Source organism: Exophiala dermatitidis, assembly GCF_000230625.1.
Source record: "Exophiala dermatitidis NIH/UT8656 unplaced genomic scaffold supercont1.9, whole genome shotgun sequence".
Lineage (NCBI taxonomy): Eukaryota > Fungi > Ascomycota > Eurotiomycetes > Chaetothyriales > Herpotrichiellaceae > Exophiala > Exophiala dermatitidis.
The window spans coordinates 162,873-182,905 of record NW_008751654.1 but is presented as its reverse complement, the minus strand read 5'-3'; the positions used below and the strand labels follow the sequence as shown (position 1 = coordinate 182,905).

The 20,033-nt window shown below is 53.9% G+C and overlaps 8 protein-coding genes across 8 annotated transcripts; 3 read left to right on the top strand and 5 right to left on the bottom strand.

The window, feature by feature from the left end:
* The first annotated feature begins 66 nt into the window (after positions 1-66).
* HMPREF1120_09241 (uncharacterized protein) lies at positions 67-1,872 on the top strand. Its single transcript, XM_009163520.1, has 2 exons — positions 67-271; positions 371-1,872. Exons 1-2 carry the CDS (start codon positions 263-265, stop codon positions 773-775), a joined length of 414 nt encoding a protein of 137 aa, XP_009161768.1. The 5' UTR covers positions 67-262; the 3' UTR covers positions 776-1,872.
* Positions 1,873-3,902: 2,030 nt separating this feature from the next.
* Positions 3,903-5,703, bottom strand: HMPREF1120_09240 (CPA1 family monovalent cation:H+ antiporter; the record flags this gene model as incomplete). The annotated part of the gene is made up of 3 exons (XM_009163519.1): positions 3,903-4,692; positions 4,748-5,510; positions 5,586-5,703. 3 exons carry the CDS (start codon positions 5,701-5,703, stop codon positions 3,903-3,905), a joined length of 1,671 nt encoding a protein of 556 aa, XP_009161767.1.
* Positions 5,704-6,115: 412 nt separating this feature from the next.
* On the bottom strand, positions 6,116-9,288 carry HMPREF1120_09239 (6-phosphofructo-2-kinase). The gene is made up of 3 exons (XM_009163518.1): positions 8,719-9,288; positions 6,958-8,635; positions 6,116-6,900 (listed from the first exon to the last, which is right to left on the bottom strand). Exons 1-3 carry the CDS (start codon positions 9,075-9,077, stop codon positions 6,790-6,792), a joined length of 2,148 nt encoding a protein of 715 aa, XP_009161766.1. The 5' UTR covers positions 9,078-9,288; the 3' UTR covers positions 6,116-6,789.
* Positions 9,289-10,156: 868 nt separating this feature from the next.
* HMPREF1120_09238 (uncharacterized protein) lies at positions 10,157-11,712 on the bottom strand. The gene is made up of 3 exons (XM_009163517.1): positions 11,223-11,712; positions 10,982-11,117; positions 10,157-10,909 (listed from the first exon to the last, which is right to left on the bottom strand). Exons 1-3 carry the CDS (start codon positions 11,319-11,321, stop codon positions 10,428-10,430), a joined length of 717 nt encoding a protein of 238 aa, XP_009161765.1. The 5' UTR covers positions 11,322-11,712; the 3' UTR covers positions 10,157-10,427.
* Positions 11,713-12,842: 1,130 nt separating this feature from the next.
* HMPREF1120_09237 (MFS transporter, SIT family, siderophore-iron:H+ symporter) lies at positions 12,843-15,185 on the top strand. The gene is made up of 2 exons (XM_009163516.1): positions 12,843-13,258; positions 13,316-15,185. Exons 1-2 carry the CDS (start codon positions 12,969-12,971, stop codon positions 14,871-14,873), a joined length of 1,848 nt encoding a protein of 615 aa, XP_009161764.1. The 5' UTR covers positions 12,843-12,968; the 3' UTR covers positions 14,874-15,185.
* HMPREF1120_09236 (retrograde regulation protein 2) lies at positions 15,092-17,790 on the bottom strand. Its single transcript, XM_009163515.1, has 5 exons — positions 16,838-17,790; positions 16,690-16,771; positions 16,065-16,636; positions 15,562-15,966; positions 15,092-15,446 (listed from the first exon to the last, which is right to left on the bottom strand). The coding sequence occupies exons 1-5, from the start codon at positions 17,017-17,019 to the stop codon at positions 15,209-15,211; spliced, it is 1,479 nt and encodes a 492-aa protein (XP_009161763.1). The 5' UTR covers positions 17,020-17,790; the 3' UTR covers positions 15,092-15,208.
* HMPREF1120_09235 (uncharacterized protein) lies at positions 17,411-18,621 on the top strand. Its single transcript, XM_009163514.1, has one exon. It carries the CDS (start codon positions 17,994-17,996, stop codon positions 18,333-18,335), a length of 342 nt encoding a protein of 113 aa, XP_009161762.1. The 5' UTR covers positions 17,411-17,993; the 3' UTR covers positions 18,336-18,621.
* On the bottom strand, positions 18,518-19,908 carry HMPREF1120_09234 (uncharacterized protein). Its single transcript, XM_009163513.1, has one exon. It carries the CDS (start codon positions 19,659-19,661, stop codon positions 18,693-18,695), a length of 969 nt encoding a protein of 322 aa, XP_009161761.1. The 5' UTR covers positions 19,662-19,908; the 3' UTR covers positions 18,518-18,692.
* Positions 19,909-20,033: the final 125 nt, after the last annotated feature.

The following is a 20,033-nucleotide window of genomic DNA, read 5'->3' as shown; positions in this document are numbered from 1 at the left end:
ACCTCAGCCTGCTAAACCGGCGTGAGAGGAAGGCCGGATCGGACAAACTGATTGTATCCTCCGAGTCGGAGATCAACCGACCAGTTCTCATGGTCAAGTACTATGACGGTGGCAGACATTACCTTCTTCACACTGCAGTTACAGTACACATCCTCTACTGGCTCAGGTCTCTCAAGCGAAACATTCACAAATACCAAGTATGTGAGCAAGCAGAGGCTAGCTTAACTGCAGCTTGATCTGCCAGTGCGACACCGACCGAACCATGTTTACTGTAAGTCCCGACTGAACCCCGCCGCCATGTCATGCCCGCCCGGGCTCACAGCTTGCTCTTCCTGGTACTAATGCCCGCGTCTCTTTCTTTCTCACACAGTCACGCCATGCCGAAGACCAATTCCGGCTCCGGATGCACCGGGCGCGCTCCGTCGAGCTGACCAACGACGAGCTGGTCGAGGTGCGGGCGGCGCAGCGGACGTTCGAGGGCGCCTACATCCGCACCTCCCTGTCGCAGTTTTCGTTCGCCCTGATTGTGCTCAAGATCTTCACCTCGGAATTCTACTCCATCGGCGCCCTGTTTGCTGTTTATGGCGCGGGTGTGCTGCTGGTCAGCGCATACCGTCGTCAACAGGGCAATCGCCAGTTCTTCAGCGAGATCGGCGACGACGGCCTCGGCAGGAAACGCTTCAGAACTAGTGGTAACGTCGTCGTTGCCTTGACGGCTCTCAGTATTGCTGCATACATTACTTTGCTCGTCCTGACTTTGAAGTTGGAGAACTGAGGTCAAGCCATGGGATTGGGTGGGAGAAGATGCAGTGCATGAAGCAAACAAACCGCGATCCACGATATAGAACCGAGATGGTCTATGCCCCATGGCTCGCTTAAATGAACGTGGCACCGATCGATGTCAATCTGTTCACCTGTTATCCCGATGCGAAGGGTTATACGCACACCAATGTCTGAGAAGACAGGATGCCGGGACATCTCCCGCTCCAAGTCAGCTAGACCTCGCTCTATGCTGCAATAACAGCGCCTTGCTCAGACAGAAGTTACTGTCAGCAGCATCACGACTTCGCTACCCCGTTATACCCGACTTCAACAACTGGGCAGCATGGCGAGATGGCACAACAAGACGGAATTCTTGAACAATTCTGACTTGGCACCATAGAGCACTGTATTTGAATCTATCCTCACACGGCCTGCGAACGTCAACTGCAACGCGATTAGAGTGCCTTCATCAAGCACTATTCAAGAGAGACATGGCGGTCCATTCAGATGGGCATCGGCACCGCTTTGCATGCGGTATCCCCGTGACTCTAGGCTTGCGGTGCTAGTAGGCATGGACTCATTGTGTCATGCCTAGAATTAAACACTGAATTATACTAGCAAAGCTGAGACCAGGGAAACTTCGAATGGACATAACATAAGGCATCGTACATAGTTCGGCATGACGCGACTGGTCCAGCCAATTTCAGCATCTTGCACCTCACGTGAATTCCCAATCATCCTCTCCGTCCATGGCCCGTTCCATGGCTTCGAATGCAGCCTTCGTCTCGTCATCTTCGTCGTCCTGAGCAGTGCCGATTTTTGTGCTACTTCTTCTACCCTTGGGGGCGTCCTCCGCAGCATATTCTACTGCCTCTCGTCCTTCGTCCTTTTCTTCGTCCTCGACGCCTCTACCCATGGCGGCACCTTCGACGGCCAATTTGTCAGCCGCAATGTTGCCCGCGTTGTCCTGATGACCCTTGACCCAGACGAAGAACGTGGCTTTCTTCAACTCGTCTCTCTCGTCGATGCGGTCGCGGATGTCGACGACAAGATCCTTGTTCTCCACGGCCTTGCCCTTGGCATTCAACCAGCCATTTCTCTGCCAGTTGCGATACCAATTGGTCACGCAATCAATGGCGTACTTGCTGTCCGTGTAGATGGTGACGTCGCGGTGTCGCGGCGCGATGTCCAGTGCTCGTAGGATGGCGGTCAGCTCGGCTCGTTGGTTGGTCTGCTTGCTACCTTTGAGAGCTTCGGAGACATTTCTATAACGCCAATTCGTTAGCTTTGCTTTCTCGTGCTCACTCGGGCTCGTGCTCGTGCTCGCGCTCTCAATCCTCTCTCTGCCTTGGCCTGGCGCACCCACGGCTTGTTTCTTGGTGTCACCGAGATGGCGTTCTTCCAATATTCGCCGCCTTTCCGTCCAGTCCATGGTGTAGACGAGATGAGGCTTGGAAGGCAAGACATGAGAGAGTTTGAAAGCACGTCGGGATCGGGAAAGCGGGAGGTTATCATACTTTGGATCCTGGGGTCCGAAATACACCCCGACGCCAGCTCTCGCCCCGGCCTGGCCATTTCGCAAACTCGAGCCGTCCGTGTAGATTCGCAGCATTCCTGGCGGGCTCTTCTCCTTGATGATCTTCTTGGTGCGGCTCTTCTCTTCTGCGGTCCGGTCCACCAGCGTGCCATCTGCGGCCAGTGTGATATTGGGATCATACCCATCCTCCGCCCCTGTCGGTAGAGGTCTCTGAGCAATGTCGTAAGGGTTGCCGTCTTTGTCGGTCGGCGCGAACGTGCCATTGAGCTGTAGACCAGGGGCTGAATTGCGGACAATCAGCCGACGGATTTCCTCCTCTGGAGTGAGGTCCGATTCGAGTCGAGTCTTTCCTGCCGCTACGAAGGCTTCGGCTTCGGCTCGAGTGTCGAATTTCTTGTATTTGGGCTTGGAGACGCCACGGATTTGTGCTTGGGCTTGCGGCCAGTCCGTGTAGACGCCGGGGACTTTTCCGTTTTGCACGGCATAGTATTTCGGATTCGCGGAGGCGGTCTTTGACGGCAATTTGCCGTCGATGAATGCCTGAGCTTCCTGAACAGACGGGAAAGCCTTGTCTGAAATGGAAATTAGCACATGTTGTATCTTGAATTCCCGTCAGGCTAAGAGACCAGCCCAACACAACACGTACACTGGGCGCCCTTGTGTCCTTTGACTTGACTGAGACATTCCGGCCATGTGTTGTAGATTCCCGGCGTCTTTCCCGCTTTGACCGCATAAAATTTCTGCTCCGGTGTCCTCTTCCTCTTGACTCCAGCTACGCCGTTGGAGTTGGCCCGACTCGGACTTGCACGTGAGGCATCGCTGGCTCGGGCGTTGGAGGTATGCGGCGGTTGCGCCATGGCTACACGAAGCCCTGATCGAAGGCCAAAATCCCAGAGTCTTCGGAGTCGAGGCAGATTGACTGTGGGAGACTGTGGAATGCGGTAACTCGCGTTGGTGAATTCGGTGGGTGGTCGAGGTCCAAGAGGATGAAGAGAACTGGGGTCTCGGCGGGCAGTCAGTTCCGGCAAGTGAGCGTTACCCTCGAGCTGCCCACATTGCTTCTTGTCAATGAGGTGCAGCGGTGGGTGAGTAACCGGATGGGAAAAGGAGGGAGATTGAGAAGTCAGCTGTTACAGTGACTGGAATTCAAGGTGGTGAATGACATTGGCCGCAATTGACTGGAATTCAGCCCCGCGGGGTAAGAAAAGGGTCGAGGCCAAGGGAGATGTTCCCGCCCAACTTCAACTTCACCCTATGTTGGAATGATTTCCAGCGGGAGTATTCTCGGCCCTGCATTCAATGGCAGATGCTGTGGAACGAACTGTTTGTTGTCTCTCTGCTGCGTGTTAAGGTAAGAAACCGCCAAGGTACTACTACCAAGGGAGTGGTGAAGCAAAAGACTCAGTATAGAATACCTAGCCAGGTATTAGAGTGATTGGCTCTCTTATACTATGTACTACTACCAGGCAGTGTTACCTCCTTGACTATCACAGTTTTCACGGCCGTTCTCGCAAGCCAAGTTCATTGCAGAAGTAACCAGATCTTGAGCACCAACAAAGCTCAACTTCTCCCGATATCCCCTTTGCATTCGGCTTCTTTCATGCTACATTGAATAGCCCCTTTCGGCATGCTGCTGTTCAGCCACTCCTGAGCCCTCTCCACTCGTCTCTCTCGCGACAGGGGTCTGCGTCCCCGGCGGTGGGGTGTCGATAAAGTGGACTGGTCGATGAGGCTCCGGTGGAGTTTCCACACCCTCGCCCCGCTGGCCGTTTCGTCGGCCGATCGCAAATGGTCCAGTGCTGGGAGCATGGTCGCTGTGGCCCAAGTTGCCCAAGTTCTTCCTGCGACGAAGGTTGATCCCAGCTTGATGGTGGTGGTGGATCGACAAGTCAGGCTCATCTTCATCTCTCTCGGTGCTCAGTGCTTGAGACATGGTCCTGGGCAGGTGATAGCCGAGTTTACCCAACGGCACCGAAAGTCCATGCACCACGATGCTGCAGATGGCTAAGAACCAGACCACCACACGCATGACGTCCCCAAGCCGCCGAGCATCCTCCCGCACTTCCCCATTGACCGTGATCTGGTTCAGGAAGTCGAGGCTGACGTAGAGATAGAAGATGGCCGACACGCCAATGGGGCCGAAGAAGCCGACAAACGCGGCCTGGTGGACTTCCTCGATCTCACGGATGTGTTTGTGCATGGCGAAGATGACGGGAAGCCGGCGAAACAGGAGGATCAAGATGCCCAGGAAGATCAGTCGCCAGATGGGGATGACGTCGTTGGATCGAAAGCTGGCCCAGGGACAGACGGCGCCGAACCAAAGGAAGACGGAAATGTTGAGCAGCATGTCGATGGTCGGTTGCAGAGAGTCGTCCGCCGTTTCGATCCGGAACCTGGGCCACACGCGGTCAGAGAGTCGAACAGCGAAGCATGACCAACACAACTCACCAGTCGTCCCATGTAAAGGCGTTCCCTGCCACGAAACAAGCCAAGACATCATCCGAGCCTATCATGCCACATGTGCCGGTGATGAAAAGCGCAAGGGTGATGGCAAACACCAGGAAGCTCTCACGGTCGACAAATTTCCTCTCCTCGGCCCGGTGAAGAAGTTCTTTCGCAATCCATCCCACCGCCACTCCGTAGGCGACGCTGAGGAGGATGGTGTAACCCCATGTCTCGCCAAACCAGTAGCCCATTGCCTTGCTCGTGCCACCCGATTGTCCCGCGCCGCCCATCTGGGTGTATTTGATCAGATACAGGGCGAGGAACAGAAAAGGGTAGCCGAGGCCGTCATTGGCGCCGGATTCGGCAATGATGATTTTCTGCAGAGGCTTGGGGATGTTTTTGTCCGCGAACTTGCCTTTAACGATCGAGTTGGACAGGATGGGGTCAGTCGGGGTGACGCAGGCCCCGCAGGCCAGTGCATGAAGAATGTGAAGATGAGGGACCATGGCCCAGATGATCAAGCTGGCGCACAGCCACATGACGGTCATGCCCGGTCCCAGGAGGAGGGAAAGAGACTTCCATTCAGTCCTCAGGTACCGACTGGGCAGTTGGACCCCGGCCAGAACCAGCTGAACCCCCAAGACGAGGCGGGTGAAGTAGAGAGTGATGTAGTCGAGATTCTCGACCGAACCACCCGCATATTCGAGGGGTTTGACAAAGTTGGTGGCATGAGGTGAGAAGATGACCCCGGCGACGAGAGAGATTACTGTCGGTGAGTCTGCGTCAGCACTTGCAGCTCTTCGGTCGTTTTGAATGGAAGAAGGGTGCACATCTCACGTACATGCTTCGGAGAGGTAGAAACGCTCCTTAAACAGATAGCTGACCAGGCCAAACAGGGTGATGAACCCGCCAAGGACGGCACAGGCAATATTGAAATTGGAAATCAACAGAGTCGGCATCTTCACGCCGTGCTACTTCGTTGGCGTAGCTATGTCTGCTATCTCTGCGGCCGCCGTAGATGACAATCTTTGTACTTCAATATAGTTCAAGCAACCACCCAAGAGAAAAACCTCAGTAAATGTTATTGGCGCATTTGGTCCTGCGAGCTGTATACAATTCTGCCGGATTGGAAGTGGATCATGTGACGGTCTATGCTCGTGGTGATCGAGAGCATTACACTGTCGTCGAGTCTTGAATGCTTCCCGGGGAGGCGCTGCGTATGTATTATACCGTCAAGCCGGTCGTGGGTGAGAAAAGACCGTCTACAACAATGATGATGGAAGCGGAAGATAAAGTTGAAGATCAAAGAAGTCGAAGCAATGCGAAGCACTACGAAAGACAGCGAATTGACGGCCTCATAAAAGTGGAGAACGAGGCTGATATCAAGCACACATTTACTACCTAGTAAACTGCAGTGGACAGATGGTATCATTAGAGTGACAATAGCACTGTGAATTATTGTACATCACGGGGTTTGGCCAATACCGACCACTTCCCCTTCGTCGAGCTGCATCATTGACACAACACCATGTTGTCTTGTCGGTTATCAAGGCCAAAAGAAGTTCCCTCCCGCGGAAAAGTCTTCAGTCGTAAGCCGATCTGTCCGTACTCCATACAACGCTGCCATGACCGTCTTCCCGCAAAATAAAATCCAATCTTCCATGTCTATCCATCCAGCACGGTGGTCACCCGTGCCGTCGTGTACATAGAAGACAACCCATGACGCCACGCTCATTGTCCATTAGCATTCGCCGCAATGCTGCCGAGAAATCTTTCCAACCACAGCATAATAGTCACCAATCCACCCACGAGTTGATGCGGAACACGCCATCGGGACGTTGATGCCAGCAACTATCTTGTCTGCCAAATCCAAGGGTATTAGTCCAGTTGCCAAGAACGCCAATATGAAGACATGATCGATTTGAAAACAAGCTGGACGTGAAGCATTATGTCCATAAAGTTAATATACACAAGCCCGCCCGAGGGCAAAGCCTTCAACACCAGAGAATGCAAGGGTATCATGTGTTGGTGGAGGAGATATGCCATCAGGCGGCTTGTGGGTCGGTGGCTCGCCTCATCTGATAATCAGGTTCGTATCGAAACTCATCCTTGACTGGATCCCATCGATACGCCTTGAAATCAACCCCGTACGGTCGCTGTCACATCGCGGTTAGCATGCGTACTCTTTTGTCAGAAGTCTTGTTGGTACTTACAGGTTCGAGCGAATAGACCACCCCCAATGGCACATCCAAGTCGCTGATGTCTTCCTGGGCGAGGCCCATAAAGTATGCAAGCAGCACCCGACAGATGCTGCGGTGCCCGATGATCAAAACATGGTCCGTCATGCGCTCGATTTCCAAGATGACTTTGCCCAGGCGGTTGATGATGTCGAGATACCCTTCACCGCCGGGGCCTGGGTAGCGGTAGTGCAGCTTATCTCGCTTGCGGAGCTCGTATTCGTGGTGGAACTTCTCCCGGATCTCCTTGTAGGTCATTCCCTCCATGACTCCGGCGTTCAGTTCGTCCAACATGCGCATCTGTTTGATGTCGAATTCATCCTCATCGAAAAACTGACTGGTCTCGATACTGCGTTTCAGCATGCTCGTCCAAACGCAGAAATTTCGTTCGTGTAGTGTTTGCGCCGTGTAGGCTGGGTTGGGCGGGGTGGTATCACCGGGACGTGGCGGGAAATGCGTGTTGGCCTTCTTCTCAGCATGGTTCGCCTCCCAAGCCTTCCACTGCTCTTCCATGAACTTGCTCAGCGCCCGGGCATATCGGACGCCGTTAGGACTCAAGGAACTGTCGCCGCCAATCTTGCCGTTGACGTTGTCCATGGACTCGCCGTGACGGGTGATCCAGATTTGACGCGGGGCCAGGTTGAAATTCATCAAGTATGTGACGGTTTGAATGGAGAGAAATCCCTTGACCTGGAAACTGACCATCTTCCGTCCTACATCAACCATGGAACAGTATGGCATGTCGTGTTCTTCTTCGAATTCGTCTAGTTTCTGGTACGACTTTTCGTACTGCCGTACCCGCTCTTGGAAATCTTGCAGAGCCACAACCGGGTCCTTGCCGCGGTAGTCAGGACCAGACAGTTTGAGGCGCATGTTGGCTTCCAGAAGGTTTTGATCCTGACAGCGTGACTCCAGAAACAAGACGTTGATGTTCTCGTCGCGTTGCCGGATGTGTTGAATAAGAGACATGCGTCGCTCTTGAGTGTGATTCGTCGCGTCCAAGATGCCAACGGAGCCGCCATCTTCCAAGACGTACTTCAGGAGTTCGTCCAATGCCTGATGAGCCACCTGCTCCCGGAGCTGTTTCGCACGGGTGTTTTCAGGGTCGAAGAACCGGGCAGATTGGTCGATTGGTTCCGGCGCTGGCAGCAGGATAGGATCACCGTTCTTCCCAGACTCGGTCGAGGCATTCGTGGGTGGCGGACTGAGGGGCGTTGGAGAGGTGACTTCGCCATTGACGCGGATTTCGGTCTTGATGGCAGGCGGAGGCAAGAAGTCGCCTTGATCAGCGACGTGAGAATGTTCGGTGGTGGTGTTGGAGCTCATGCGGCGGATGGACTCTCGGAGAGCAGCGTCTGTTCTGTCTGGGAGATTTGGACCTACACCGGCAGCCACTCGGCGACGGTCGCCCACATTGAAGATTCGGGTAGGATGCTGCAACCAATTCAAATAGCGGGCCACCTTCTTGGTGATGTAACTCTTTCCTCGCGCCGGCAAGCCCACCATGATGATGATGAGTTTGGCACCAACATCTCTTTCCGAGATGCGACCGTCGGGGGAGACTTTGGAGCGCGTAAGACCGGGAATGTCGAGGGTGGTGGCGCGGATCTTGGGAGTTGCGGTGCCAGAAGCATTGGCGCTTCCACGGGCATGTCTAGAGACAAACAACGGTCAGCCAACCACTTCTCTTCTCCAAAGGCGCACCGAGCGCGAACACGGTGAGTCATGTCTGCTCACATTTGAGGACTGCCGGGCGCGCTGGGCGCAGGAGTGTCGGTCAGGGCAATTCCCATGGCGGTATTGTTCGCAGGCTGCGGTTGCGGTTGCGGCTGCGCTTTGCTGGGGCCAAGATTGGAGGAAGCCCTGCCAAAGGGGGTCTTGGGAGGCGGCATGAGTCCTGGCTGATTTGAGGTTGCGACATTGTTCATCGACTGTTGGGCTTCAGGGTTCGGAGAGGAGGAGGCGTTCGTCATGATGGCGGTGCGAGCGAGATCAGAATATTGTTCGCTGACGCGACGGCTGAACAAGGCCGCATTCAAGGCAGGACCAGGATTCTCCGACGGCGACGGCTGCCGGGATCCTTCTAACTGAGGCATTCAGCACCCAGATAGGCACAGGTTTGGGGTGCAGCGTGGTATGATTGTTGTTGCAACGAATGCAGAGAAATTCTGGTAGAGGAAAAAAGAGTCAGAGTCATATGCAAATGGGGTCGGATGCAGTGGAATGGGACGCTACATTACAGTGCCAGTGGAGATGAGATTGATTTGGGTGGAGCGGCGATACGTCTACTACCACCACCACTGCAGGCACTGCTACAGTTCCCTGTAAGGACTATGGAATCATGATGGCAATACTACTAGTACTATTATGACTACTCCCTGCCGATGCACTACAGTGGCAGCGCCCCAAGAACATGCCTTGCCTGCGCCAGTGTCTGAACCGTGTTTTGACTCAGTGGCCTCTTTTAAGGCTGGCGCCGCAAGATCAGGCTTCCGTGTCCCCCGACGCAGTGACACTTGCACCTGCAGTCAGTGACGTCGGTGTGCCACGGATCACTTGAACTTCAATGATCCGCCTCACCTCACGCTCAGGCCTCCCTATGGTACTACAGGTGCAGAGTCAGGCATTAGGCAGCCAAGATACCTTATACGATAGCTATAAAAGGTGCTATAGGTAGTACCGCGACCAGACTGCACTGCCTGTCGCCGCCTGCGCTGCGCTAGACACAATGTCAGGGACAGGGGAGTTGAGGTTACTGCACAGTTACGGCTCGCACGTTTTAGCGCTGCTGCTCTTACCAAAGCTTGTTTTCTTGCTGGAACTCCCAGAGTGGGGATAGGGCGGCATCATCCTGAACCCAATTCGTGCCAAGTCGCCAGAGCACTGCGGCTTCTAAGTTACCTTCAAGTTGTACAGACACCGGCAACGTCTCTCTAGGGACCACTCAACCTGACCGAAAAGATGGACATCCTGTGGCCTTTTGTTTCCACACCTCAAGAAGCACAATCTTCACCAAGCTACTGAAGGCGGACTTTGTCTACCTGTCGACAGCGAAGTTGAGCGCCAATGCAGCTTACAAAGGTAGTGATCACGACCCTTGACAGTCAAGCAGCAGTCTGGTCTGGCTTGGCTTGTCTCAAGGCTTTGAATCTAAATGGTTCCTTTCATGAATTCGTTGTCTAAGAAGGCCACGGCATGTCATTCAAACAACCAGGATGATCACTATTGACATTCTGAATAAATCCTCGACAGGGAGGTACTAAAAAATGTATTATATAAGAAGTGAATACATGAAATTGCCGACTCTCGGCACCATATCTCTTTCCAACATGAGGGTCTGGTCATTGGCTTTGTCCGCCCCTTTTTTTCAACAGTTGGCCACCTGAGGATGAGATAGGTGAATCCCCCAATCAAACCCTTGTTCCCGTCTCTCCTCATCCAGTCGCCTAAAAGGCAGCCGCCAGGCCGAGGGCGACAGCGCCCATCAACGCGCTCATACCCACACCATCGTTCTTGGAAGCACTGCCTGTGTAGGTCGCGGGCTTAGTAGGCAATGTGGAACTGGCAGATACCGCGACGGTCGAGCCAGCCGGCGCTTGGGATGGGTTGCCGCTGGAGACGGCAACGCCGGTGGTGGTGGTCTTGGCCGAAGTACCTTGGGCAGCAGGAGCAGTGGTGGTCGTGGTGATCTTACCGGAAGCAGAGCCTGCAGAGGTCGTGCTGACTGGAGCCGGCGCAGAAGTGGTCGTGGCTTGGGCGGGAGCAGACGTCGTGGTAGGCTGGGGAGTGGCCGTGGTAGCGGTTTCGGCAGGCTGCGAAGTCGTAGTACTGCCACTTTCACTGCCACTGTCGCTGCCGGGAGCAGGGAGCGTCACAGGGATAGTAACGCCGACAGAATCACAGACTTCCTCGATGATCGTCCAGGAAGCTGTGATGAGCTTGGTTAGCTAGAGAAGTCGAGTGGTTGGTCGTAACATTTCAATGGGAAAAATTGACATACTTTCAACGTCCGAAGCGCTGCAAGCAGCCGTGACCGCCGACACGATGCCAGAGAAGAAAGAGGTGCTCTTGCAGTGGCATGCGAGGTCGGTCGTCTCGCAGCCGTCCGCGGTGAGGCCGTTGATGAATGGGGTTTCCTGTTGTTTAGAAATATGCGGTTAGCATTTATTGCTCATCGCTCGTCTTTTTCATGCTTCGAATCTGAGGACAGGCCGCAGTCGATAGAATTTCGGGGTACGTACGGCACATGTAGGCAGGGCTGGGAGATCCGATGGAAGACTTTGAGCGTATGCGCCCATGGCCAATGCCAGGGTCAACGCGCCGACGGTGGACGTCTTCATGATGAAGAGAGTTCGGAGCACTTGGGGTCTTTTGCTGCTGAGGGGGCTTTTGAACGAGTGTGGGTGGTCAACGAGTGTGCGAAGTTACAGTGAAGACTGTAGCGTTGGAGAGAGCAGTTGCTGATGTGTTCAGAGCAAGACATCAAGTTCTCAAGTGACTGCTTCCATTTAAATACCATCATCTCTCTCATCCTATACCCCAGGTACAACGCCGATGATCGGAGATTGATTGATTACCTTGATCTAATCATCTCATTCAGCTTCTCAGAGCTGTGAGACAGTCACCGTCCCCTTTCTGACCAAAGAGCCGCCGGATGTGCAAAAGTCCCGTGCCTGATACTGCAGTGGTTGTTGCGATGCGGTTTCGGGAGGAGGATTGGGTGGAGCAACAAGGCTGCGTGAATTACCGAGTTCGGGAACCAAGCCTTGTGCAGTTCAAGTCTTGGCTGTTCTTCAGTTTGAACCATCCACTAGCATCGTGTCTACGGACTGCAACTAAGCCAAGATAGGCAACTCTGCTCTGAGATAGGAAGTCCGGGATCCACAGCGGCCACCGGCGCCCCACTACGCCTCCTGCTTTACTGTACGACGTTCAAGTTTATTCAAACGACAATTACTGCTACGCTGAACACTACACAGGTCCCTAGCTATACATGCAGGTCCCCTTGCCAAGGTGCTATAATTGATAGTCCAGCTCTCAGCCAGTAATCAACCGCAGGGGGTATTTCAAGCTCGTTGCCGAGTCCGACCATGTTCGGCTGGTTCTTGCTAAGTACTCAGGTATGCGGAGCAGCTTGCGCCCTCGCAGTGTCCACGGAGCATCCGAGAGTCGCTACATGGTGGCGTTGTTGTCTCATATCGACGTCGACTTGACTAACACCTCCGTTGGAGTCCAATTCATGCATAGAGGACCTAGGTGAGGTAACCCTGTGTCTTCGGGACTGTTAGATTACTCACGGCAGCACTTTACTTGTTACTAATTTGACCCTTGTACTCTTTCTTCACGGTCAGTGCTTTCTCTATATAGAGACCTAACGGCATCAACAGAGGGAAAGAGAGCGGCCCCCAAGAAAAGTTTAGAGGACAACCGTCATGGCAGTGCCTGTGCCCTAGCACTCAGGCTGGCAGGTACTGACATACGCAAAAAGTCGGAACCAGGGCCAGCGAGAAGCCGGAAGGGCCCAATGCCGAAGCCACCAAGTGCACAACCTGTGCGGAGTGGCAATAACGTTGTGTGATCAGCAAAGTCTTCTTTCCGAGGGGTGGGATCAAGACTAGCTCGTTCATCTCAGGGTCTCAAAAGGTCAAATCACACACAGCTGTGCATCGCCCAATGCCTGCTAGTATCCATTCACGGCTACCATGGACATACTAAGGGTTGTGACTGAGGTAGCATTGAGGCATTTGACAGCAGTGGAGTCGACATAATGTTTTGAGACTTGATCGGACCATTCTCTCTGAATAGAAATGAGGCGGAGACTCGTGGAAATCAACTCCCAGGTATCTGATTAGATGCTTCTTATTCGCATTTCCATAGCGTCCGATGTCGCTCTGAGTGTTGGTTCCAATCTCATAGTCACACGACTATCTGTACAGAACACGGCGAGATAGACGGCCCAGGCTATATATATCACACAGGGGTTTACCATGACCAAGCGGGTAGTCCCCTTCACGCGTATGCACAAGACTCTCCCAAAGCTATTCATTATGGCCAAAGATGCTACCAAGCCACAGGGAGAGGAAGCAGGAGGCGTATTTGAGCTTCGGGATGAAGAGAAGAGCAGCGCAACACCTGACAGCACAGCACCAAAAGAGAAGAGTGATGACGCTCAAAACCATGAGTCTGAACCCAGGACTGTGCCTCAACTCGGGGTGCGCCGAGCAGAGGCCATGACTTCAGTTTGGGGCCGCAAACAGCTGCTCGTGCTTTATATACTGCAAGCAAACCCATCAATCAGCAAGTAAAGCAAGCTCTGCTGACACACGTACAACAGAATCTGGGTCGTCCAATTCATCTCGACCTTTGCCAACGGCGTCGTGACCACCCTCAACCCCTATGTCACCAGCGCCTTCGCGAGCCACACCATGACTCCGACGGCACTGATTGTGGGCGCACTCTGTTCCGGGATTTTCAAGCTGCCGTCGGCGAAACTGATGGATCTGTGGGGAAGACCACAGACATTGACACTGGTGGTTCTGATCCAGGTGCTCGGCTTCATCATCCTGGCGGCATGTCGAAACGTGCAGACGTACTTTGCGGGTCAGGTCTTCTACCAGGTCGGATACCAGGGTATTGCATACTCTGTCATTGTCATCATCGCCGACACCTCGACCCTGCGTACTCGAGGGTTCTACCTGGCAGTGGGCACTTCGTCGGTCATTGCCACCACATGGGCGTCGGGCCCCGCCGCTCAATCGATTCTCGAAACCATCGGGTTCAGATGGGGGTTTGGGATCTGGGCTATTGTTGTGCCTGTCACTTGCGCTCCGCTTGCGGGGCTGCTGTACTTTTACCAATACAAGGCCGAGAAACAAGGACTGGTGTCGCCTTCGCCGGTTCAAGAGAGCGACAATATGACTCTGGCGCAGAAGGTGATTTTCTACCTGCGAGAATTCGACGTGGTGGGAGTGTTGATGCTCTCGACTGGCTTGTCACTGTTCCTTCTCGGCCTGACATTGTGGGCGTTCCAAAAACAGCAATGGAAGTCCCCCATGATTATCTGCTTTTTGATTTTCGGCGGCTTGCTAGTCATTGCTTTTGTGCTGTACGAGAGATATGTGGCTCCCGTGTCGTTCATGCCGTGGCCCTTGATTTGGAACCGCACCATCTTCTTCACCTGTGTCATGGCCGCGAGCACATTCACCGGGTTTTACATCTGGAACGCCTTCTTTCTCTCGATGCTGGTGGCTGTCTGGCACCAGAGCACCGCCAACGCGACATATATCACCAACATTATGCTGGTGGGGACGTCGGTTGGAGGCATCGTCGTCGGGCTGGCGCTGATGGCTGGTGCGAGGCTGAAATACCTGGCTCTCGGGGTTGGGATGCCACTGGTCCTTTTGGGAACTGGTCTCCTGTACCACTTCAACGACCCGTCCACTGAGATCGGATATATCATCATGACCCAGATTTTCATCTCCTTGGGCAGTGGTGTGGTCGTGCTAAGCGAGCAGCTGACTGTCATGGCAGTGTCAGACCACCAGCATTATACCGCGGTGATTGCCATCGAGGGTCTCATGTCCAGCATCGGCGCCGCGTTTGGTCTCACGATCGCCGCGTCGATTTGGATTGGAATATTCCCGGAGAAGTTGGTCAAGTACATGCCGCTTCGGGACCTGTTCAGTCTGCCGCAGATCGTCGGCGACTTGAATGTGCAGGCATCGTTTGCCAAAGGAACCCCAGAGAGGATAGGCATTGATCGCTCATACTGCGAGACACAGGACTATATGCTGATCGCGTCATTGTGCTTCTTTGGTCTGTCGTGGGTGGCCATCCTGTTCTGGAGAAATGTCAACATGCGCATTCCGGAACTGACGAAGGGGAAATTTTAAGTTGCTGGAGGAAGAGCATCAAGTTCATGTCTTGGCTCCACTACCCACCAAGCATTTGGCGGCCACTGAGAAGTGCTGGCTGGGGTAATACCCGGTTGGATAAGACGGTAGAGACATGTTGACCCACCGTTTCAGTCCGGCCAGTTGTGGCCACCCCTTGACACCCTTGACAGCGGCCCAGGAAGCAGGAGGAGGAGAGACAGAGACACGGGTATTGGTTGGATGTAATAGATAAAGTAGATTGAGACCACTGAGCAACCCGGGATAACCAAGGTTGAAAGGCGCCATGAATCATACATGATACCCTTTGACAAACCCGTTCTATTCCTTCCTTTCTACAGCATAAACCGGAACGAAGGATGATCGTCTCCCAGATTCCCTTTCTCATCCTCTGGCAACTCATATCTATAGTCTCGGCCCCCGTTGTCGCGAATCCGGTTCTCCCGAATAATGTACCATGCCAGCACCGTCGCGGCGGCGACAGTGACCCAGCAAAGACCTAACCCTACGCCGAATCCGGTAGGGTACGTCGGTGCCTCACGGGTGAGGAAGACGGTACTCCCGATGATGCCACTATACAAATCCAACGTTAGCAAGATCACATCAACAACGTTTGCCGCTGTGGGCTTTGGCATATTGCACGCAAGATGGACATATGTGGCATGAATGGGGTGATAGTAACACCTACCTGACATTTCCCAGGCCGACTGACAAAGCAGTGCCCGCAGCGCGCTTATAGTGTCCGCTCAGGTTGTTGTTCAGCCAGCCAATGGTGATGGGTTGCGTGATGTATCCGCCCATGACGATGGTGTATAGGGCAAAGTAGCGAGCACCCACAGGCACCGAATGCATGGCAAGTAGGATGGCGTAGCCGATGGTGGTGATGGCGGCACCGAGGACGATGAAGCCGTATCGATGTTTCATCCGGTCGGAGAACCAAGCCGCACCCAGCGCCGCGAGGGCTGCCGCGACCCAGATGGGAATCGACATGACTTGTGAGCGTACCGATGTCCATCCGAGTTGTTTGAGGATGGTTGGGGTGAAGAAGGCGAACGCGTAGTTGGTCGTGGTCACGCCCAAAAACATGAGGACGCTGTGGATCAAGAGTAAGTGGTCAGCAACAGCAACAGTTCAGAAGACAAAACATGACAGGCTTTATGACGACCGAAAGGAAGCAGGACCAGCACATACCCAAGCCAGATTTTGATGTCGCCAAACACGCGCTTCGACGTGCCTTTGCCCCAGCGATCCATTCGACAACGGTCTCCTGTGTCCAAGCCGAGTCGTTGTTCTAGGAGCGTCCGTTCGGACTGGGACAGAAACCTGGCCGTTGTCGGCCAGTCCGGAAGGACGAAGATGGCCGCCGCGGCGATCAGGACCGTGGCAATGCCTTCAATAATGAAGATCCATCTCCAGCCGCCGTATCCGGCAATTCCGTCCATGTTGGCCAGTCCGTAGGCGAGCAGGCCGCTAAAGGCTCCGGAGATGATGGCGGCGCTCCACAGAATGTTTAAGCGCCATTGCAGTTCGTTGCGCTTATAGTACATGGAAACCAGGTAGACCATGCCGGGGAAGAAGCCCGCTTCGAACACCCCAATCAGCACACGGCAGACGACGAGGCCGGCGAACGATCCGGTGACACCTTGACAGACGGTCATGATTCCCCAGCCGATGATCAGAGAAGGGAGGTAGATGGACGGGCGAAGTCTCTTGAGCAGGACGTTGGACGGAAACTCGAGGGTGATGTATGGGATGAAGAACATCTAGTAGCCGGTCAGTCCACCAAACACTGTTTCACTCAGGTACTACCACTCACAAAAAGGGCAATGTTGTAGTCGGAGCCGGTCATGTTCAAGTCTTTTTCCAGGCCCTGAATTCGTGCATTTCCGATGTTCACTCTGAAACCACCCACAAGTCAGCAAAGGTCCAACGTGTCGGAGTTGAGCCAGCAGCCAGGTTCTTACCGATCAATAAACGCGCACATATAGAGCACAAACAAGGGCGGGAGCAGATGCAAGTCGATCTTGCGCACCAGCGCCTTTTCTGCCGCGGCGTCCAACTGGACGAGCTCGCCCTTGTCGGCGACCGGGAGAGCGGCCTCGTCGACCATCTCGGCGTGGATGGACTGACTCTCCTTCTCCGCCATTTTGTCCGGCAAATATTTGATGGACGCGATTTCCAGTCAATGGCGGTCGAGTTTGTTCAAAGAAGGTCGCACGAAAACCACACAAAAACACGTCCCAAAGTACCTACCAGTTAGGCAGGGCAGGGCTCCCCCTTATACCCGGCTCAACCTTCAACCTTGGACCTCTGCGGAACCTTCCCGTTGCCACGCATGGGGGTAAAGGAGGGCAGCACCGATCCCCCACAAAGGGACCCATTGCGGGGACCCCGCATGCAATCTGGATTGGCAATTCACCTGTAAACTACAGGCTTGGGGCCACGGGGGGGTTGCTTAGGCCTGCTTAGTCCACCTATAAGGGTTGCCGCATTGTCGAGCGGAATTAACGACGATACTAAGTACTTAGTTCATCGACGCCCGAACAACCGCGTGCCATTTGCACAGTGGACCTCGGTTGGTATAGAGAGGTACTAGTACTCTGATGGCAATCTTGCACATCGAACCAGCACTGTACGGCCAGCTGCAAGTTGCAGATGTGGAAGCGAAAGACCGGCCCAGAAACATACCTTGGTTTTTCCTGAAAGATGTACAGAGATCGTTCCAAGGGTTGCGAGTCATCGTCCATGTTCGGAAGTGACACGATGGCCTGTAAAATAAATCGTTTGACCTCTTCCTCAGTGTCTGATTCGGTCATCTCCAACATATGGTGGCTGTGTGCTGAGGGATTTCTGGTCAAACCCTGTTCCCTGTTCATACCACCGGGTCTTGCTCAGGATATGTCGGCTGTGAGGCTTATCACGGCCCGGGCAGTCGGCTTGCGACTGTTGGTCGGTGAGAATGTCGGCACATGCAGAAGGCTGCGGCATCGAAAGAGTTGGCCAAACTTGTATTGAAGCCATGACGGCGCCAGTGCCCGGCTCCTCAGGAGTTCGATTGCTGACCGCGCGGATCATTTGTCTTTTCCACAGTGCGGTCCTCCTCCACGTTGACAGCACTACATGCAGAGAAGGGAGCAAGTTCTTCACTTACTAGTTCGGCTCACCTCATGCATTCATATGTCCAGCCGTGTCGAACACATGTTCTGCCGAACGCTTCAGTTTCAGGCTGGCCTAGAATGGCTACACGGAATGTGGTTGCAAGTCTCGACTGAGGCTGATGCACAGAGTAGAAGTGGGCGGAGGCCAGAGGATCCGCTTCATGGCCAAGGGAGCTTTATACTGGAATCTCTCAAGATCTCACCGGTTGGCCAGTCCTTTTGGAAAATGACTAGCACAGCTTCCAATAACCCAAAAGTCAATACTCGGACTCGTGCATTTCCAATGATGCTACATTTGCAATAACCAAAACAGGCAACATAGTATAGGATTGGATGCTAGAAACCAGCGCATAGAAGTGCCTGAAAAGTGCTCCGAGGCATTTCAGGGGCCAAGGTTCTGCAGTGCAGCCAAAGCCTGACGAGCTCCGGCCCGTTATTATAAGACAGGAGACTCAGAGGCAACGGGAAACACCCTCTACAAATAAACTGTTTGTATGCCGCTTTATTAATGCTCAAAATCTCATCACAGCTGTTGTCATCAATTCATGTCTATGCAATTGCCATATATCAAACAAGCAATCCAAGTTTACCCCCAGCGCCTTGCTATAAGGAAGAGAATACAAACAAATAAACACACAAAATTCCATCTCTCGCTAGCCACTTAGGATGACGATGGCTCTTGTTGCTGTTGTTGTTGTCGAGCCTCCCTCTCCTTCTGCTGCCGGCTCAGGGCTGCACGAGCAATGATCTCTCGCCGACTCAAGCCAGTCTCGGCCGGGGCATCCTGTGACCGACCGAGCACAAAGTCGCCGCCGGTCCAGCCGCCATGGTCGGCATGTTCTGCGTCATCATAAGTGTCGTTAGGGTCATAGAACTCTTCATTGGAAAGACGATGTCCGCCATGCAGCGTGTCGTTCCTCTCCACCTCTTGCTCAATCTCCTTGGTGAGATTCCAGAAGTTGCGGTCATGTTCGCCCCAGACGTTGTGGGAAAGTTCATGGCAGAGCGTCTTGCGGATGACCTTGTAGTCTCGATATCCGTCGTAGCGGTCCGTCCGTAGGCGCAGTTCAATCACCTCGCCCCGGTTCCGGTTAAGTCCCAGCGTCTTGGATTCGTGCGTTGTATGTTCGGCCGGGTTCATCTCGGTGAGTAGGCCCACGCTGAATTTATGTTTGCGCATCGCCGCCTTGATGCCCGGGTCATTCGCGAGGCGCTCCAGATATCTCCGACTCTTCTCGGGATTCGGCAGATACGGTAAAGGTTCGATGGCGTGGAATGTGTATTTGCTTTCTTCCTGGATCCGCTTCCAGTCCCGACTTTTGTTTGCCTGCACCGGCTTGAAGCTGCTGGGTCGAGTTACACGTCGGCTGGCCGCCGCCATGTCATCCATCTTTTTGATTTCGGTGTTTGGCGTGCCAACTAGTTTGATGCGCGTCGTCGGGGTGAGAAACTCGCTCAGCTTGCGCTCGGGGAACGGGTGCTTGACGAGACCCGGCCTGGGCAGGAAGAAGAGTGATATCCGCTCGACGTCGGCACCGATTTTCTCGGCGCATCGTGTCGCGAGCCCTTTGATGGTTTCGTCGGCCTCATCCTCAAATTCGAGGGTCTGGTCTCGATATTGAATCCGCATGGGTTGGGTTTCGGCAGAACTGATGTACTGTGTTGTTTGGTCGTTATGTCTTGGACTTGCGATAGAGCGATTCTAGCCGGCAAGATATTCGGATAAATCAGGTGGGTGACGAGGGCACAAGGCTGCGAAGAGTATATGGCGAATCTGAATTGTTTCTCTGCCATTCGACCAGGTGCTGCGCTGGGAATAATGCTAGAACTGTATTAATCAGCGGAGGATGAGGCGGTGCAGCCTCGTGCAGCCTGAGTGTCCACCACCACTCGGACTCGAAGGCGCCCACAAAAGGCTCCAGGCCGATGACGCACGTCGATTGTACGACCCACGTACAGAACTTGAAGCCACTGGTACTAGGTACTAAACTCGGACAACGCG